The 19,335-nt window shown below is 46.4% G+C and overlaps 1 protein-coding gene across 1 annotated transcript in view; it reads right to left on the bottom strand.

Moving 5' to 3' along the window:
* Positions 1-19,000: 19,000 nt before the first annotated feature.
* The window catches only part of trappc1 (trafficking protein particle complex subunit 1), a 1,078-nt gene continuing 743 nt past the window's right edge, over positions 19,001-19,335 (bottom strand). Inside the window, exon 4 of the mRNA XM_072376898.1 lies at positions 19,001-19,271. Coding sequence (XP_072232999.1) covers positions 19,074-19,271 — 198 coding nt within the window. The 3' untranslated portion in view covers positions 19,001-19,073. The remainder of the gene's footprint in view (positions 19,272-19,335) is intronic.

The raw sequence follows: 19,335 nt of genomic DNA on the forward strand, positions 1-19,335 counted from the left end.
GGGTTAGACCCTAACTGTTATTAGATGGTTAGGGTTAGACCCTGACTGTTATTAGATGGTTAGAGGGTTAGGGGTTAGACCCTGACTGTTATTAGATGGTTAGGGTTATACCCTGACTGTTATTAGATGGTTAGGGTTAGGGTTAGACCCTGACTGTTATTAGATGGTTAGGGTTAGACCCTGACTGTTATTAGATGGTTAGAGGTTAGGGGTTAGACCCTAACTGTTATTAGATGGTTAGGGGTTAGGGTTAGACCCTGACTGTTATTAGATGGTTAGAGGTTAGGGGTTAGACCCTAACTGTTATTAGATGGTTAGGGTTAGACCCTGACTGTTATTAGATGGTTAGAGGTTAGGGTTATACCCTGACTGTTATTAGATGGTTAGGGGTTAGACCCTGACTGTTATTAGATGGTTAGAGGTTAGGGGTTAGACCCTGACTGTTATTAGATGGTTAGAGGTTAGGGTTATACCCTGACTGTTATTAGATGGTTAGAGGTTAGGGTTATACCCTGACTGTTATTAGATGGTTAGGGTTAGGGTTAGACCCTGACTGTTATTAGATGGTTAGGGTTAGACCCTGACTGTTATTAGATGGTTAGAGGTTAGGGTTATACCCTGACTGTTATTAGATGGTTAGAGGTTAGGGATTAGACCCTGACTGTTATTAGATGGTTAGGGGTTAGTGTTAGACCCTGACTGTTATTAGATGGTTAGGGGTTAGGGTTAGACCCTGACTGTTATTAGATGGTTAGAGGTTAGGGGTTAGACCCTAACTGTTATTAGATGGTTAGATGTTAGGGTTAGACCCTGACTGTTATTAGATGGTTAGGGTTATACCCTGACTGTTATTAGATGGTTAGGGTTAGACCCTAACTGTTATTAGATGGTTAGGGTTAGACCCTAACTGTTATTAGATGGTTAGGGTTAGACCCTGACTGTTATTAGATGGTTAGAGGGTTAGGGTTAGACCCTAACTGTTATTAGATGGTTAGAGGTTAGGGGTTAGACCCTGACTGTTATTAGATGGTTAGGGTTAGACCCTGACTGTTATTAGATGGTTAGAGGGTTAGGGTTAGACCCTAACTGTTATTAGATGGTTAGAGGTTAGGGGTTAGACCCTGACTGTTATTAGATGGTTAGGGTTAGACCCTGACTGTTATTAGATGGTTAGAGGTTAGGGTTATACCCTGACTGTTATTAGATGGTTAGGGTTAGGGTTAGACCCTGACTGTTATTAGATGGTTAGGGTTAGACCCTGACTGTTATTAGATGGTTAGAGGTTAGGGGTATACCCTGACTGTTATTAGATGGTTAGAGGTTAGGGGTTAGACCCTAACTGTTATTAGATGGTTAGGGGTTAGGGTTAGACCCTGACTGTTATTAGATGGTTAGAGGTTAGGGGTTAGACCCTAACTGTTATTAGATGGTTAGGGTTAGACCCTGACTGTTATTAGATGGTTAGGGTTAGACCCTGACTGTTATTAGATGGTTAGGGTTATACCCTGACTGTTATTAGATGGTTAGGGTTAGACCCTAACTGTTATTAGATGGTTAGGGTTAGACCCTAACTGTTATTAGATGGTTAGGGTTAGACCCTGACTGTTATTAGATGGTTAGAGGGTTAGGGTTAGACCCTGACTGTTATTAGATGGTTAGAGGTTAGGGGTTAGACCCTAACTGTTATTAGATGGTTAGGGGTTAGGGTTAGACCCTGACTGTTATTAGATGGTTAGAGGTTAGGGGTTAGACCCTAACTGTTATTAGATGGTTAGATGTTAGGGTTAGACCCTGACTGTTATTAGATGGTTAGGGTTATACCCTGACTGTTATTAGATGGTTAGGGTTAGACCCTAACTGTTATTAGATGGTTAGGGTTAGACCCTAACTGTTATTAGATGGTTAGGGTTAGACCCTGACTGTTATTAGATGGTTAGAGGGTTAGGGTTAGACCCTAACTGTTATTAGATGGTTAGGGTTAGACCCTGACTGTTATTAGATGGTTAGAGGGTTAGGGGTTAGACCCTGACTGTTATTAGATGGTTAGGGTTATACCCTGACTGTTATTAGATGGTTAGGGTTAGACCCTAACTGTTATTAGATGGTTAGGGTTAGACCCTAACTGTTATTAGATGGTTAGGGTTAGACCCTGACTGTTATTAGATGGTTAGAGGGTTAGGGTTAGACCCTAACTGTTATTAGATGGTTAGGGTTAGACCCTGACTGTTATTAGATGGTTAGAGGGTTAGGGGTTAGACCCTGACTGTTATTAGATGGTTAGGGTTATACCCTGACTGTTATTAGATGGTTAGGGTTAGGGTTAGACCCTGACTGTTATTAGATGGTTAGGGTTAGACCCTGACTGTTATTAGATGGTTAGAGGTTAGGGGTTAGACCCTAACTGTTATTAGATGGTTAGGGGTTAGGGTTAGACCCTGACTGTTATTAGATGGTTAGAGGTTAGGGGTTAGACCCTAACTGTTATTAGATGGTTAGGGTTAGACCCTGACTGTTATTAGATGGTTAGGGTTAGACCCTGACTGTTATTAGATGGTTAGGGTTATACCCTGACTGTTATTAGATGGTTAGGGTTAGACCCTAACTGTTATTAGATGGTTAGGGTTAGACCCTAACTGTTATTAGATGGTTAGGGTTAGACCCTGACTGTTATTAGATGGTTAGAGGGTTAGGGTTAGACCCTAACTGTTATTAGATGGTTAGAGGTTAGGGGTTAGACCCTGACTGTTATTAGATGGTTAGGGTTAGACCCTGACTGTTATTAGATGGTTAGATGGTTAGGGTTAGACCCTGACTGTTATTAGATGGTTAGAGGTTAGGGTTATACCCTAACTGTTATTAGATGGTTAGAGGTTAGGGGTTAGACCCTAACTGTTATTAGATGGTTAGGGTTAGGGTTAGACCCTAACTGTTATTAGATGGTTAGGGTTAGACCCTGACTGTTATTAGATGGTTAGGGTTAGACCCTAACTGTTATTAGATGGTTAGGGTTAGACCCTAACTGTTATTAGATGGTTAGGGTTAGACCCTGACTGTTATTAGATGGTTAGAGGGTTAGGGTTAGACCCTGACTGTTATTAGATGGTTAGAGGTTAGGGGTTAGACCCTAACTGTTATTAGATGGTTAGGGGTTAGGGTTAGACCCTGACTGTTATTAGATGGTTAGAGGTTAGGGGTTAGACCCTAACTGTTATTAGATGGTTAGATGTTAGGGTTAGACCCTGACTGTTATTAGATGGTTAGGGTTATACCCTGACTGTTATTAGATGGTTAGGGTTAGACCCTAACTGTTATTAGATGGTTAGGGTTAGACCCTAACTGTTATTAGATGGTTAGGGTTAGACCCTGACTGTTATTAGATGGTTAGAGGGTTAGGGTTAGACCCTAACTGTTATTAGATGGTTAGGGTTAGACCCTGACTGTTATTAGATGGTTAGAGGGTTAGGGGTTAGACCCTGACTGTTATTAGATGGTTAGGGTTATACCCTGACTGTTATTAGATGGTTAGGGTTAGACCCTAACTGTTATTAGATGGTTAGGGTTAGACCCTAACTGTTATTAGATGGTTAGGGTTAGACCCTGACTGTTATTAGATGGTTAGAGGGTTAGGGTTAGACCCTAACTGTTATTAGATGGTTAGGGTTAGACCCTGACTGTTATTAGATGGTTAGAGGGTTAGGGGTTAGACCCTGACTGTTATTAGATGGTTAGGGTTATACCCTGACTGTTATTAGATGGTTAGGGTTAGGGTTAGACCCTGACTGTTATTAGATGGTTAGGGTTAGACCCTGACTGTTATTAGATGGTTAGAGGTTAGGGGTTAGACCCTAACTGTTATTAGATGGTTAGGGGTTAGGGTTAGACCCTGACTGTTATTAGATGGTTAGAGGTTAGGGGTTAGACCCTAACTGTTATTAGATGGTTAGGGTTAGACCCTGACTGTTATTAGATGGTTAGGGTTAGACCCTGACTGTTATTAGATGGTTAGGGTTATACCCTGACTGTTATTAGATGGTTAGGGTTAGACCCTAACTGTTATTAGATGGTTAGGGTTAGACCCTAACTGTTATTAGATGGTTAGGGTTAGACCCTGACTGTTATTAGATGGTTAGAGGGTTAGGGTTAGACCCTAACTGTTATTAGATGGTTAGAGGTTAGGGGTTAGACCCTGACTGTTATTAGATGGTTAGGGTTAGACCCTGACTGTTATTAGATGGTTAGATGGTTAGGGTTAGACCCTGACTGTTATTAGATGGTTAGAGGTTAGGGTTATACCCTAACTGTTATTAGATGGTTAGAGGTTAGGGGTTAGACCCTAACTGTTATTAGATGGTTAGGGTTAGGGTTAGACCCTAACTGTTATTAGATGGTTAGGGTTAGACCCTGACTGTTATTAGATGGTTAGGGTTAGACCCTAACTGTTATTAGATGGTTAGGGTTAGACCCTAACTGTTATTAGATGGTTAGGGTTAGACCCTGACTGTTATTAGATGGTTAGAGGGTTAGGGTTAGACCCTGACTGTTATTAGATGGTTAGAGGTTAGGGGTTAGACCCTAACTGTTATTAGATGGTTAGGGGTTAGGGTTAGACCCTGACTGTTATTAGATGGTTAGAGGTTAGGGGTTAGACCCTAACTGTTATTAGATGGTTAGATGTTAGGGTTAGACCCTGACTGTTATTAGATGGTTAGGGTTATACCCTGACTGTTATTAGATGGTTAGGGTTAGACCCTAACTGTTATTAGATGGTTAGGGTTAGACCCTAACTGTTATTAGATGGTTAGGGTTAGACCCTGACTGTTATTAGATGGTTAGAGGGTTAGGGTTAGACCCTAACTGTTATTAGATGGTTAGGGTTAGACCCTGACTGTTATTAGATGGTTAGAGGGTTAGGGGTTAGACCCTGACTGTTATTAGATGGTTAGGGTTATACCCTGACTGTTATTAGATGGTTAGGGTTAGACCCTAACTGTTATTAGATGGTTAGGGTTAGACCCTAACTGTTATTAGATGGTTAGGGTTAGACCCTGACTGTTATTAGATGGTTAGAGGGTTAGGGTTAGACCCTAACTGTTATTAGATGGTTAGGGTTAGACCCTGACTGTTATTAGATGGTTAGAGGGTTAGGGGTTAGACCCTGACTGTTATTAGATGGTTAGGGTTATACCCTGACTGTTATTAGATGGTTAGGGTTAGGGTTAGACCCTGACTGTTATTAGATGGTTAGGGTTAGACCCTGACTGTTATTAGATGGTTAGAGGTTAGGGGTTAGACCCTAACTGTTATTAGATGGTTAGGGGTTAGGGTTAGACCCTGACTGTTATTAGATGGTTAGAGGTTAGGGGTTAGACCCTAACTGTTATTAGATGGTTAGGGTTAGACCCTGACTGTTATTAGATGGTTAGGGTTAGACCCTGACTGTTATTAGATGGTTAGGGTTATACCCTGACTGTTATTAGATGGTTAGGGTTAGACCCTAACTGTTATTAGATGGTTAGGGTTAGACCCTAACTGTTATTAGATGGTTAGGGTTAGACCCTGACTGTTATTAGATGGTTAGAGGGTTAGGGTTAGACCCTAACTGTTATTAGATGGTTAGAGGTTAGGGGTTAGACCCTGACTGTTATTAGATGGTTAGGGTTAGACCCTGACTGTTATTAGATGGTTAGATGGTTAGGGTTAGACCCTGACTGTTATTAGATGGTTAGAGGTTAGGGTTATACCCTAACTGTTATTAGATGGTTAGAGGTTAGGGGTTAGACCCTAACTGTTATTAGATGGTTAGGGTTAGGGTTAGACCCTAACTGTTATTAGATGGTTAGGGTTAGACCCTAACTGTTATTAGATGGTTAGGGTTAGACCCTGACTGTTATTAGATGGTTAGGGTTAGACCCTAACTGTTATTAGATGGTTAGAGGTTAGGGGTTAGACCCTAACTGTTATTAGATGGTTAGGGTTAGACCCTAACTGTTATTAGATGGTTAGAGGTTAGGGGTTAGACCCTAACTGTTATTAGATGGTTAGGGTTAGGGTTAGACCCTGACTGTTATTAGATGGTTAGAGGTTAGGGGTTAGACCCTAACTGTTATTAGATGGTTAGGGTTAGACCCTGACTGTTATTAGATGGTTAGAGGTTAGGGTTATACCCTAACTGTTATTAGATGGTTAGAGGTTAGGGGTTAGACCCTGACTGTTATTAGATGGTTAGGGTTAGGGGTTAGACCCTAACTGTTATTAGATGGTTAGAAGTTAGGGGTTAGACCCTGACTGTTATTAGATGGTTAGGGTTAGGGGTTAGACCCTAACTGTTATTAGATGGTTAGAAGTTAGGGGTTAGACCCTAACTGTTATTAGATGGTTAGGGTTAGGGGTTAGACCCTAACTGTTATTAGATGGTTAGGGTTAGGGTTAGACCCTGACTGTTATTAGATGGTTAGAGGTTAGGGGTTAGACCCTAACTGTTATTAGATGGTTAGGGTTAGACCCTGACTGTTATTAGATGGTTAGAGGTTAGGGTTATACCCTAACTGTTATTAGATGGTTAGGGTTAGACCCTGACTGTTATTAGATGGTTAGAGGTTAGGGTTATACCCTGACTGTTATTAGATGGTTAGGGTTAGGGGTTAGACCCTAACTGTTATTAGATGGTTAGAAGTTAGGGGTTAGACCCTGACTGTTATTAGATGGTTAGGGTTAGGGGTTAGACCCTAACTGTTATTAGATGGTTAGAAGTTAGGGGTTAGACCCTAACTGTTATTAGATGGTAACACAGCAGCCCAGCGGAGGTCAGACAGCTGAATCAACTCTTTCAATGACCCTAACCCTAGAGTTCCTTTTCCTACCCTAACCCTATCCTAACCCTTACTCTAACCCTGCTCAGCATGGGTTGGATTAATTTTAAGGTCTCTGCTGCCTCATCTGTTCGCTGAGCCTTCGTCTCCATCATCAGACCTCAGAGGCAATCAGTCAGGACCGGCCCATCGAGGCCTGCTGTGTGAAAAAGATGTAAACTACATGAAAGCGTCTCCGCTGTGGTCGTAAAAATAGATCAGAGCGTAAGAACCGAGTGCGTCATGTGCTGCTCGCTCAGCTTAAAGAGCCGTGCTGGCTTTGTGTCGTAATGCACGGATCCAAAGCCTCTGCATCGACCCCCAGGGCAGCGAGCCGGCGAGGAGGGGCTGCAGCACGCCATGTCCGGAGCTGAGAGGAGGAGCTGCTGATCCGGTTCAGAACCGGCCAACCGGATCAGAACAGGCCCACTGCCTCAGTACCAGTCCTGATAAAGAGTCCGACTCTCACCCTCCGTGCTCCAGGAGGCTGGGCCTCATGACTCAAATATTGGCTGGATGGTGTTAGAACCTGTTCAGAACCAGTTCAGAACCAGTTCAGAACCAGTTACACGGACCGGGGTCCGGTTTCCCCTGGAGGTGTTTAAAGAGTCGGACCGCAGCCCGTTCAGAACCAGTTACACGGACCGGGGGGCCGGTTTCCCATGGAGGTGTTTAAAGAGTCGGACCGCAGCCCGTCCAGAACCAGTTACACGGACCGGGGGGCCGGTTTCCCCTGGAGGTGTTTAAAGAGTCGGACCGCAGCCCGTCCAGAACCAGTTACACGGACCGGGGGGCCGGTTTCCCCTGGAGGTGTTTAAACAGACGGACCGCAGCCCGTTCAGAACCAGTTACACGGACCGGGGGGCCGGTTTCTCCTGGAGGTGTTTAAACAGACGGACCGCAGCCCGTTCAGAACCAGTTACACGGACCGGGGGGCCGGTTTCTCCTGGAGGTGTTTAAACAGACGGACCGCAGCCCGTTCAGAACCAGTTACACGGACCGGGGGGCCGGTTTCTCCTGGAGGTGTTTAAACAGACGGACCGCAGCCCGTTCAAAACCAGTTACACGGACCGGGGGGCCGGTTTCCCCTGGAGGTGTTTAAACAGACGGACCGCAGCCCGTTCAGAACCAGTTCAGAACCAGTTACACGGACCGGGGGGCCGGTTTCCCCTGGAGGTGTTTAAACAGACGGACCGCAGCCCGTTCAGAACCAGTTACACGGACCGGGGGGCCGGTTTCTCCTGGAGGTGTTTAAACAGACGGACCGCAGCCCGTTCAGAACCAGTTACACGGACCGGGGGGCCGGTTTCCCCTGGAGGTGTTTAAACAGACGGACCGCAGCCCGTTCAGAACCAGTTCAGAACCAGTTACACGGACCGGGGGGCCGGTTTCCCCTGGAGGTGTTTAAACAGACGGACCGCAGCCCGTTCAGAACCAGTTACACGGACCGGGGGGCCGGTTTCCCCTGGAGGTGTTTAAACAGACGGACCGCAGCCCGTTCAGAACCAGTTACACGGACCGGGGGGCCGGTTTCCCCTGGAGGTGTTTAAACAGACGGACCGCAGCCCGTTCAGAACCAGTTAACCAGATGTTGATCTGAAACCGTAGATTTGAAAGAGAGTGAACCATAACAACTGGAGCAGAAAGTCCTTGATAAGATTAGAAACATGACTCAGCAGCCTCAGGAAGCAATCAGAATGGATCAGAATGCATCTGCACTCAGCATAACCAGAGTTACTAACCCACATTAAACCAGCAGACCACCTCTTCAGAGCCGTGGTGAAGCAGTAAAACCAGCACGGATACACGCTGCTCCCCCTGGTGGTTGGTCTGAGTTACTGCATATTTAAAATACTAAATAACTGCAGGTACAGGTACAACCTTTTCTCTCCCAGATGTCACCTGTCACAGCTTCTGCACCTGTTTAGCTTGTTGCTGCGCACCATGAATACCTGCCTCACTTTATTCACCTGTAACTCACCTGTCTGTGTTCCCTCTGTATTTGACCTTTATTTTTTCCTGAATTTAGCTGAACATCAACTTTCAATCACCTGTAAAGGTGACATCTTTGGTTTAAGCACAGCGGCCCTCTGTCTCAGCCCTGTTTTAACTCCTCTTTGTTAAAAGTCTGTTTTCAGGGTGGAGACTCAGCAGGAGCTCAGCTCCACCCTTTGGTGAGGTCAGCAGCTGTGTGATTTAATGCAGCAACACAGACATAATGAAGCTGTTCCTCCAGTCAGAAACACTCCAGGTAGATACAGATAGGTACTCTATTGCCTCCAGAGGTGAAACAGGTTAGCAGTTAGCTGTAAGTTAGCAGTTAGCTGTAAGTTAGCAGCAGATGCTAGCAAACAATGCTTTCTCATCAACAGTAATGGACCAAGCCGGAGATGTGCACAGCGTAACTCGTAGTAATGCATGTGAACCGTTAATTACTGCGTTTAAACATTTTGGATATATTAACCTCATCAAACAGTTGCACCTGGAGACCTCCATCTTTATCAGAAACATGCAGATAATGTAACGCTAACACAGCGAGAGTGAGGAGAGGAATGTGGGAACAATAATGTTCATCTTTCAGAAAGGAGCAGCAGTAACTCCTTAGAAGTTGGTGTACGCCATCTTCATTAGCTAAGCTGTTAGCGTTAGCTTCAGCTAACAAAGTAATGTGGGAACAATAATGTTCATCTTTCAGAAAGGAACAGCAGTAACTCCTTAGAAGTTGTTGTACGTCATCTTCATTAGCTAAGCTGTTAGCGTTAGCTTCAGCTAACAAAGTAATGTGGGAACAATAATGTTCATCTTTCAGAAAGGAACAGCAGTAACTCCTTAGAAGTTGGTGTACGCCATCTTCATTAGCTAAGCTGTTAGCGTTAGCTTCAGCTAACAAAGTAATGTGGGAACAATAATGTTCATCTTTCAGAAAGGAACAGCAGTAACTCCTTAGAAGTTGTTGTACGTCATCTTCATTAGCTAAGCTGTTAGCGTTAGCTTCAGCTAACAAAGTAATGTGGGAACAATAATGTTCATCTTTCAGAAAGGAACAGCAGTAACTCCTTAGAAGTTGTTGTACGTCATCTTCATTAGCTAAGCTGTTAGCGTTAGCTTCAGCTAACAAAGTAATGTGGGAACAATAATGTTCATCTTTCAGAAAGGAACAGCAGTAACTCCTTAGAAGTTGTTGTACGTCATCTTCATTAGCTAAGCTGTTAGCGTTAGCTTCAGCTAACAAAGTAATGTGGGAACAATAATGTTCATCTTTCAGAAAGGAACAGCAGTAACTCCTTAGAAGTTGGTGTACGCCATCTTCATTAGCTAAGCTGTTAGCGTTAGCTTCAGCTAACAAAGTAATGTGGGAACAATAATGTTCATCTTTCAGAAAGGAACAGCAGTAACTCCTTAGAAGTTGGTGTACGTCATCTTCATTAGCTAAGCTGTTAGCGTTAGCTTCAGCTAACAAAGTAATGTGGGAACAATAATGTTCATCTTTCAGAAAGGAACAGCAGTAACTCCTTAGAAGTTGGTGTACGTCATCTTCATTAGCTAAGCTGTTAGCGTTAGCTTCAGCTAACAAAGTAATGTGGGAACAATAATGTTCATCTTTCAGAAAGGAACAGCAGTAACTCCTTAGAAGTTGGTGTACGTCATCTTCATTAGCTAAGCTGTTAGCGTTAGCTTCAGCTAACAAAGTAATGTGGGAACAATAATGTTCATCTTTCAGAAAGGAACAGCAGTAACTCCTTAGAAGTTGGTGTACGCCATCTTCATTAGCTAAGCTGTTAGCGTTAGCTTCAGCTAACAAAGTAATGTGGGAACAATAATGTTCATCTTTCAGAAAGGAACAGCAGTAACTCCTTAGAAGTTGGTGTACGTCATCTTCATTAGCTAAGCTGTTAGCGTTAGCTGCTGCTAAAGGAAGGTTCTTATCTCACAGCGATCACATGCTTTTCATCTGTCATGTTGTCTCATCTGTGCATCTGCTGTATCTCGTTCCACCTGGTCTCCGTGACGACCTGCCACACCTGTGTGCCACCTACCTGTACGGCATGCTGCTCTGCTCCATGGTGACATCACACTCCTTCAGGTAGATCTCCAGTCGCCGTCTCTCCATCAGCCTCCTGGCAGCATCCAGAATCTGAGAGGCCAGCATCGACTCCTCCTTCTCCTTCACCTCTCTCCTCCCGTCACTTTTCTCTTGTTTCCCAGAATTCCCTCTGTTCACCTTCGGCTTCTTGGTGAACCCGTACAGCTCCTCCACGCTGAGTTTCCCTCCTTTTCCTCCGGACACCCCCGCTGAAGGTCCGGCAGCTCCTGCTGCTGATGCCCGGCCCGCGAACATGGTTCTTACTGAGGAGGTGAAGAAGAGGCTGCTGTAACAGGAAGGTGAGGACAAGATGTTTCTGTGCTGGCTGGTTCTTTATTATTAAACAACACTTCATTTTCTACAGGAGTACAAACATCTAAAGAGCTCTGGGGAGGATTCATCCCTCCATAAAACCTGTTGCCACTGATTTTCAGTCCACTTCTTGTGTCATTTGGCACAGCTCAGCCTTTTCTCCCTGTTTCCCTTCCTTAAGAACGGCTTCTTGACAGCCACCAAGAAGCCTCTGATAAACTGCAGGAAGCTCTGATAAACTGCAGGAAGCTCTGAACTCGTACCTGTTTGTCTTCCTCCTCCGTCAGCCTCCGTCAGCCTTCATCTGACGCCTGCTTCTCTGCTGCAGCTCATTTTAATCCTGTTGCTCTAATCCCTCCAATCAGAGCGCAGCAATCAGGGATTTAAACCCAAAACCCTAAATGCAGATGTTGGCCTTCTGCCTCCAAACCATCCATCATCCATCCATCATCCATCCATCCATCCATCCATCATCCATCATCCATCCATCATCTATCCATCCATCCATCCATCATCCATCATCCATCCATCATCTATCCATCATCCATCCATCCATCCATCATCCATCCATCCATCCATCCATCATCCATCATCCATCATCCATCCATCCATCCATCCATCCATCATCCATCCATCCATCCATCCATCCATCATCCATCATCCATCCATCCATCCATCCATCCATCCATCATCCATCATCCATCCATCCATCCATCCATCCATCATCCATCCATCCATCCATCCATCATCCATCATCCATCCATCCATCCATCCATCATCCATCATCCATCCATCCATCCATCCATCCATCATCCATCCATCCATCCATCCATCCATCCATCATCCATCATCCATCCATCCATCCATCATCCATCCATCATCCATCCATCATCCATCATCCATCCATCCATCCATCATCCATCCATCATCCATCCATCCATCCATCATCCATCCATCATCCATCCATCCATCATCCATCCATCATCCATCCATCCATCATCCATCCATCATCCATCCATCATCCATCCATCATCCATCCATCCATCCATCATCCATCCATCATCCATCCATCCATCCATCCATCCATCATCCATCCATCCATCCATCATCCATCCATCCATCATCCATCCATCCATCCATCATCCATCCATCATCCATCCATCATCCATCCATCCATCATCCATCCATCCATCCATCATCCATCCATCATCCATCCATCATCCATCCATCCATCCATCATCCATCCATCATCCATCCATCCATCATCCATCCATCCATCCATCATCCATCCATCATCCATCCATCCATCATCCATCCATCCATCCATCCATCATCCATCCATCATCCATCCATCCATCATCCATCCATCCATCATCCATCATCCATCCATCCATCCATCCATCATCCATCCATCCCTCCATCCATCCATCATCATCCATCCATCATCCAACTATCCATCATCCATCCATCATCCATCATCCATCCATCATCCATCATCCATCATCCATCATCCATCCATCCATCCATCATCCATCCATCCCTCCATCCATCCATCATCCATCCATCCATCATCATCCATCCATCATCCATCCATCCATCCATCCATCCATCCATCATCCATCCATCATCCATCCATCATCCATCCATCCATCATCCATCATCCATCCATCCATCATCCATCCATCATCCATCATCCATCCATCATCCATCCATCCATCCATCATCCATCCATCATCCATCCATCATCCATCCATCCATCATCCATCCATCATCCATCCATCATCCATCCATCATCCATCATCCATCCATCCATCATCCATCCATCATCCATCCATCATCCATCCATCCATCCATCCATCCATCCATCATCCATCCATCCCTCCATCCATCCATCATCCATCATCCATCCATCCATCATCCATCCATCATCCATCCATCCATCATCCATCCATCATCCACCCATCCATCCATCCATCATCCATCCATCCATCATCCATCCATCCACCCATCCATCATCCATCCACCCATCCATCCATCCATCCATCATCCATCATCCATCCATCCCTCCATCCATCATCCATCCATCCATCATCCATCCATCATCCATCCATCATCCATCCATCCCTCCATCCATCCATCATCCATCATCCATCCATCCATCATCCATCCATCATCCATCCATCCATCATCCATCCATCCACCCATCCATCATCCATCCATCCATCCATCATCCATCCATCATCCATCCATCCATCATCCATCCCTCCATCCATCATCCATCCATCCATCATCCATCCATCATCCATCCATCCATCATCCATCCATCCATCATCCATCCATCCACCCATCCATCATCCATCATCCATCATCCATCCATCATCCATCCATCCCTCCATCCATCCATCCATCCATCCATCATCCATCCATCATCCATCCATCCATCATCCATCCATCCACCCATCCATCATCCATCCATCCCTCCATCCATCCCTCCATCCATCATCCATCCATCCATCATCCATCCATCATCCATCCATCCATCATCCATCCATCCATCCACCCATCCATCATCCATCCATCCATCATCCATCCATCATCCATCCATCATCCATCCATCCCTCCATCCATCCATCCATCATCCATCCATCCATCATCCATCCATCCACCCATCCATCATCCATCCATCCATCATCCATCCATCCATCCATCATCCATCCATCCATCCATCATCCATCCATCCACCCATCCATCATCCATACACCCATCCATCCATCCATCATCCATCATCCATCCATCCCTCCATCCATCATCCATCCATCCATCATCCATCCATCATCCATCCATCCATCATCCATCCATCCACCCATCCATCATCCATCCATCCATCATCCATCCATCATCCATCCATCATCCATCCATCATCCATCCATCCCTCCATCCATCCATCCATCCATCATCCATCCATCATCCATCCATCCATCATCCATCCATCCACCCATCCATCATCCATCCATCCATCATCCATCCATCCATCCATCATCCATCCACCCATCCATCATCCATCCATCATCCATCCATCCATCCATCATCCATCCATCATCCATCATCCATCCATCCATCATCCATCCATCCATCCATCCATCCATCATCCATCCATCCATCCATCCATCCATCATCCATCCATCATCCATCCATCCATCCATCCATCCATCATCCATCCATCATCCATCATCCATCCATCATCCATCCATCATCCATCCATCATCCATCCATCATCCATCCATCCATCATCCATCATCCATCATCCATCCATCCATCCATCATCCATCCATCATCCACCCATCCATCCATCCATCATCCATCCATCCATCCATCCATCCATCATCCATCATCCATCATCCATCATCCATCCATCATCCATCCATCATCCATCCATCCATCCATCCATCATCCATCCATCCATCCATCCATCCATCCATCCATCATCCATCCATCCATCCATCATCCATCATCCATCATCCATCCATCATCCATCATCCATCCATCCATCATCCATCCATCATCCATCCATCATCCATCCATCCATCCATCCATCATCCATCCATCATCCATCCATCCATCATCCATCATCCATCCATCCATCATCCATCCATCATCCATCCATCATCCATCCATCATCCATCCATCCATCCATCATCCATCCATCATCCATCCATCATCCATCCATCCATCCATCCATCCATCCATCCATCATCCATCATCCATCCATCCATCATCCATATCATCCATCCATCCATCCATCATCCATCATCCATCCATCATCCATCCATCATCCATCCATCCATCATCCATCCATCCATCCATCCATCCATCCATCCATCCATCCATCATCCATCATCCATCCATCCATCATCCATCCATCATCCATCCATCCATCATCCATCCATCCATCCATCCATCCATCCATCCATCCATCATCCATCATCCATCCATCCATCATCCATCATCCATCCATCCATCATCCATCATCCATCATCCATCCATCCATCATCCATCCATCCATCCATCCATCCATCATCCATCCATCCATCCATCAGTCTGAGTGTGTTTACAGCTGGTTTGCAGTATGTTTTCAGTGGGATTAAGTTAGATTATATCAGCGCAGATTAAAACCTGAACACACACACAGATCAGCTGGCCTACAGTGGGCTGCTGAACTTTTACCCACAGCAGCACCGATGAGCTGCAGGAAGTCCCGTATTCTCCAAATGTCTGAGCTTTGGGGGGGGGGGGCAAACCTCCTGAGGAAACATGCACGCCTGCCTACAGGCTGCAGGCAAACACCTGGAGTCTCCCAAAAGCAGGCGAGAGAACCCCAAAACAACGCTTTGCATCACCAAAAGAACGCCCACGGCGAGGCACGGTGGTGGCAGTATCATGGTTTGGGTTGCTTTTCCTCAGCTGGAACTGGGGCTTTCAACAGAGTGGAAGAAATGTTGAACAGAGCCAAGGAGCTGTCACTTTCAGCCCCAAACCTTCAGCTGAAGGAGCCCGAGCACACCTACGTCTTCACCGGGAGGAAGGTGGAACCAGACCTGAATCCAACAGAACATCAGGTGACCGACACCAGACCGATCACAGGAGATGGACTCGCCTTGACATGGAAGAGTCTGAATAAGACTGTGCTGAGCTGACGGACTCCTGTCCAAAAGACCTTTTCCAGTTTGGTGCAGCCGTCTTATTGTAGGTTTTATTCTTTAAACTTCCCCTGACAGATAGACTGGTTTTACAGCTGAACTGTAAGGTTAAAGGTCACATTAAATGCACCGTGGACCTGTTTGAACAGCGTGTTCTCTGTATAAAACATGCCTGAGAGGCTGGAGGACGCTCTGAGGTCAGACTAATCCAGCTGTTAATCAGCATTAATGAGAGCAGCAGCTCTGTTACATCATCTGCACCATAACTGTGTTAAATAAGAGCAGAGCTGCTGCACATCTGGGGGCTCTGACAGCTGCTGCCTCAGAGGATGTTCAGACAGACAGGAGCCGTTTCCTCCATCAGGCTGAGGAGGCGCTGAGGGATCATTAACTGAGTTTCAGCAGGGATGGAAGCAGGCTGCAGCTCAGCGATGCAGTCCTGACTGTGACCTCATCAGAGTGGGACAGAACGAACTAACAGCTCAGGGATGCGGTCCTGACTGTGACCTCATCAGAGTGGGACAGAACGAACTAACAGCTCAGCGATGCGGTCCTGACGGTGACCTCATCAGAGTGGGACAGAACAAACTAACAGCTCAGGGATGCGGTCCTGACTGTGACCTCATCAGAGTGGGACAGAACGAACTAACAGCTCAGCGATGCGGTCCTGACGGTGACCTCATCAGACTGGGACAGAACGAACTAACAGCTCAGCGATGCGGTCCTGACGGTGACCTCATCAGAGTGGGACAGAACGAACTAACAGCTCAGCGATGCGGTCCTGACTGTGACCTCATCAGAGTGGGACAGAATGAACTAACAGCTCAGCGATGCAGTCCTGACTGTGACCTCATCAGAGTGGGACAGAACGAACTAACAGCTCAGCGATGCAGTCCTGACTGTGACCTCATCAGAGTGGGACAGAACGAACTAACAGCTCAGCGATGCGGTCCTGACTGTGACCTCATCAGAGTGGGACAGAACTAACAGCTCAGCGATGCGGTCCTGACTGTGACCTCATCAGAGTGGGACAGAACGAACTAACAGCTCAGCGATGCGGTCCTGACTGTGACCTCATCAGAGTGGGACAGAACGAACTAACAGCTCAGCGACGCAGTCCTGACTGTGACCTCATCAGAGTGGGACAGAACGAACTAACAGCTCAGTGATGCGGTCCTGACTGTGACCTCATCAGAGTGGGACAGAACGAACTAACAGCTCAGGGATGCGGTCCTGACTGTGACCTCATCAGAGTGGGACAGAACGAACTAACAGCTCAGTGATGCGGTCCTGACTGTGACCTCATCAGAGTGGGACAGAACGAACTAACAGCTCAGCGATGCGGTCCTGACTGTGACCTCATCAGAGTGGGACAGAACGAACTAACAGCTCAGCGATGCAGTCCTGACTGTGACCTCATCAGAGTGGGACAGAACGAACTAACAGCTCAGCGATGCGGTCCTGACTGTGACCTCATCAGAGTGGGACAGAACTAACAGCTCAGCGATGCGGTCCTGACTGTGACCTCATCAGAGTGGGACAGAACGAACTAACAGCTCAGTGATGGTCCTGACTGTGACCTCATCAGAGTGGGACAGAACGAACTAACAGCTCAGCGATGCAGTCCTGACTGTGACCTCATCAGAGTGGGACAGAACGAACTAACAGCTCAGTGATGTGGTCCTGACTGTGACCTCATCAGAGTGGGACAGAACGAACTAACAGCTCAGCGATGCGGTCCTGACTGTGACCTCATCAGAGTGGGACAGAACGAACTAAAGCGATGCAGTCCTGACTGTGACCTCATCAGAGTGGGACAGAACGAACTAACAGCTCAGGGATGCGGTCCTGACTGTGACCTCATCAGAGTGGAACAGAACGAACTAACAGCTCAGCAATGCAGTCCTGACTGTGACCTCATCAGAGTGGGACAGAACGAACTAACAGCTCAGCGATGCAGTCCTGACTGTGACCTCATCAGAGTGGGACAGAACGAACTAACAGCTCAGTGATGCGGTCCTGACTGTGACCTCATCAGAGTGGGACAGAACGAACTAACAGCTCAGGGATGCGGTCCTGACTGTGACCTCATCAGAGTGGGACAGAACGAACTAACAGCTCAGGGATGCGGTCCTGACTGTGACCTCATCAGAGTGGGACAGAACGAACTAACAGCTCAGCGATGCGGTCCTGACTGTGACCTCATCAGAGTGGGACAGAACGAACTAACAGCTCAGCGATGCAGTCCTGACTGTGACCTCATCAGAGTGGGACAGAACGAACTAACAGCTCAGCGATGCTGTCCTGACTGTGACCTCATCAGAGTGGGACAGAACGAACTAACAGCTCAGCGACGCAGTCCTGACTGTGACCTCATCAGAGTGGGACAGAACGAACTAACAGCTCAGCGATGCGGTCCTGACTGTGACCTCATCAGAGTGGGACAGAACGAACTAACAGCTCAGCGATGCGGTCCTGACTGTGACCTCATCAGAGTGGGACAGAACGAACTAACAGCTCAGTGATGCGGTCCTGACTGTGACCTCATCAGAGTGGGACAGAACGAACTAACAGCTCAGGGATGCGGTCCTGACTGTGACCTCATCAGAGTGGGACAGAACGAACTAACAGCTCAGGGATGCGGTCCTGACTGTGACCTCATCAGAGTGGGACAGAACGAACTAACAGCTCAGCGATGCGGTCCTGACTGTGACCTCATCAGAGTGGGACAGAACGAACTAACAGCTCAGCGATGCAGTCCTGACTGTGACCTCATCAGAGTGGGACAGAACGAACTAACAGCTCAGGGATGCAGTTCTGACTGTGACCTCATCAGAGTGGGACAGAACTAACAGCTCAGTGATGCGGTCCTGACTGTGACCTCATCAGAGTGGGACAGAACGAACTAACAGCTCAGCGATGCGGTCCTGACTGTGACCTCATCAGAGTGGGACAGAACGAACTCATTCCACAGAAACAACACAAGCTGAACTCTGGGAAAACAGCAGAATAACGAAGCAGATTGATTTCACATCAGTTTAATTCAACAGATCAAACTGTTCCAGGTGAAAAGACAAAAGAAACTGTGATATTTGACCAAAATAAATACAATTAAACTGCGTGTGTGAGAGATCAGGCGGCTCGAGGGCTGTAGTAGGGCAGCGCCCTGATGAAGGCGTCCAATCGGCTGCTGAAGAGTTCGCTGTCCAGCGTCTGAGTGGAGGAACACATCGGGTTCTTCACGATGAGCTCCACGTACAGCTGATGGGCACACACACGTGCACACACACGTGCACACACACGCAGGTCAGGTGATCGATGGTCATATTTCTAAAGTTAAATTCACTCATGAAATGAGACAAATAAAGTTTTCAAAACAAAAATAAATAAAAAC

This window comes from Leuresthes tenuis, unplaced genomic scaffold, assembly GCF_036924035.1.
Source record: "Leuresthes tenuis unplaced genomic scaffold, fLeuTen1.0.hap1 SCAF_22, whole genome shotgun sequence".
Classification (NCBI taxonomy): Eukaryota; Metazoa; Chordata; class Actinopteri; order Atheriniformes; family Atherinopsidae; genus Leuresthes; species Leuresthes tenuis.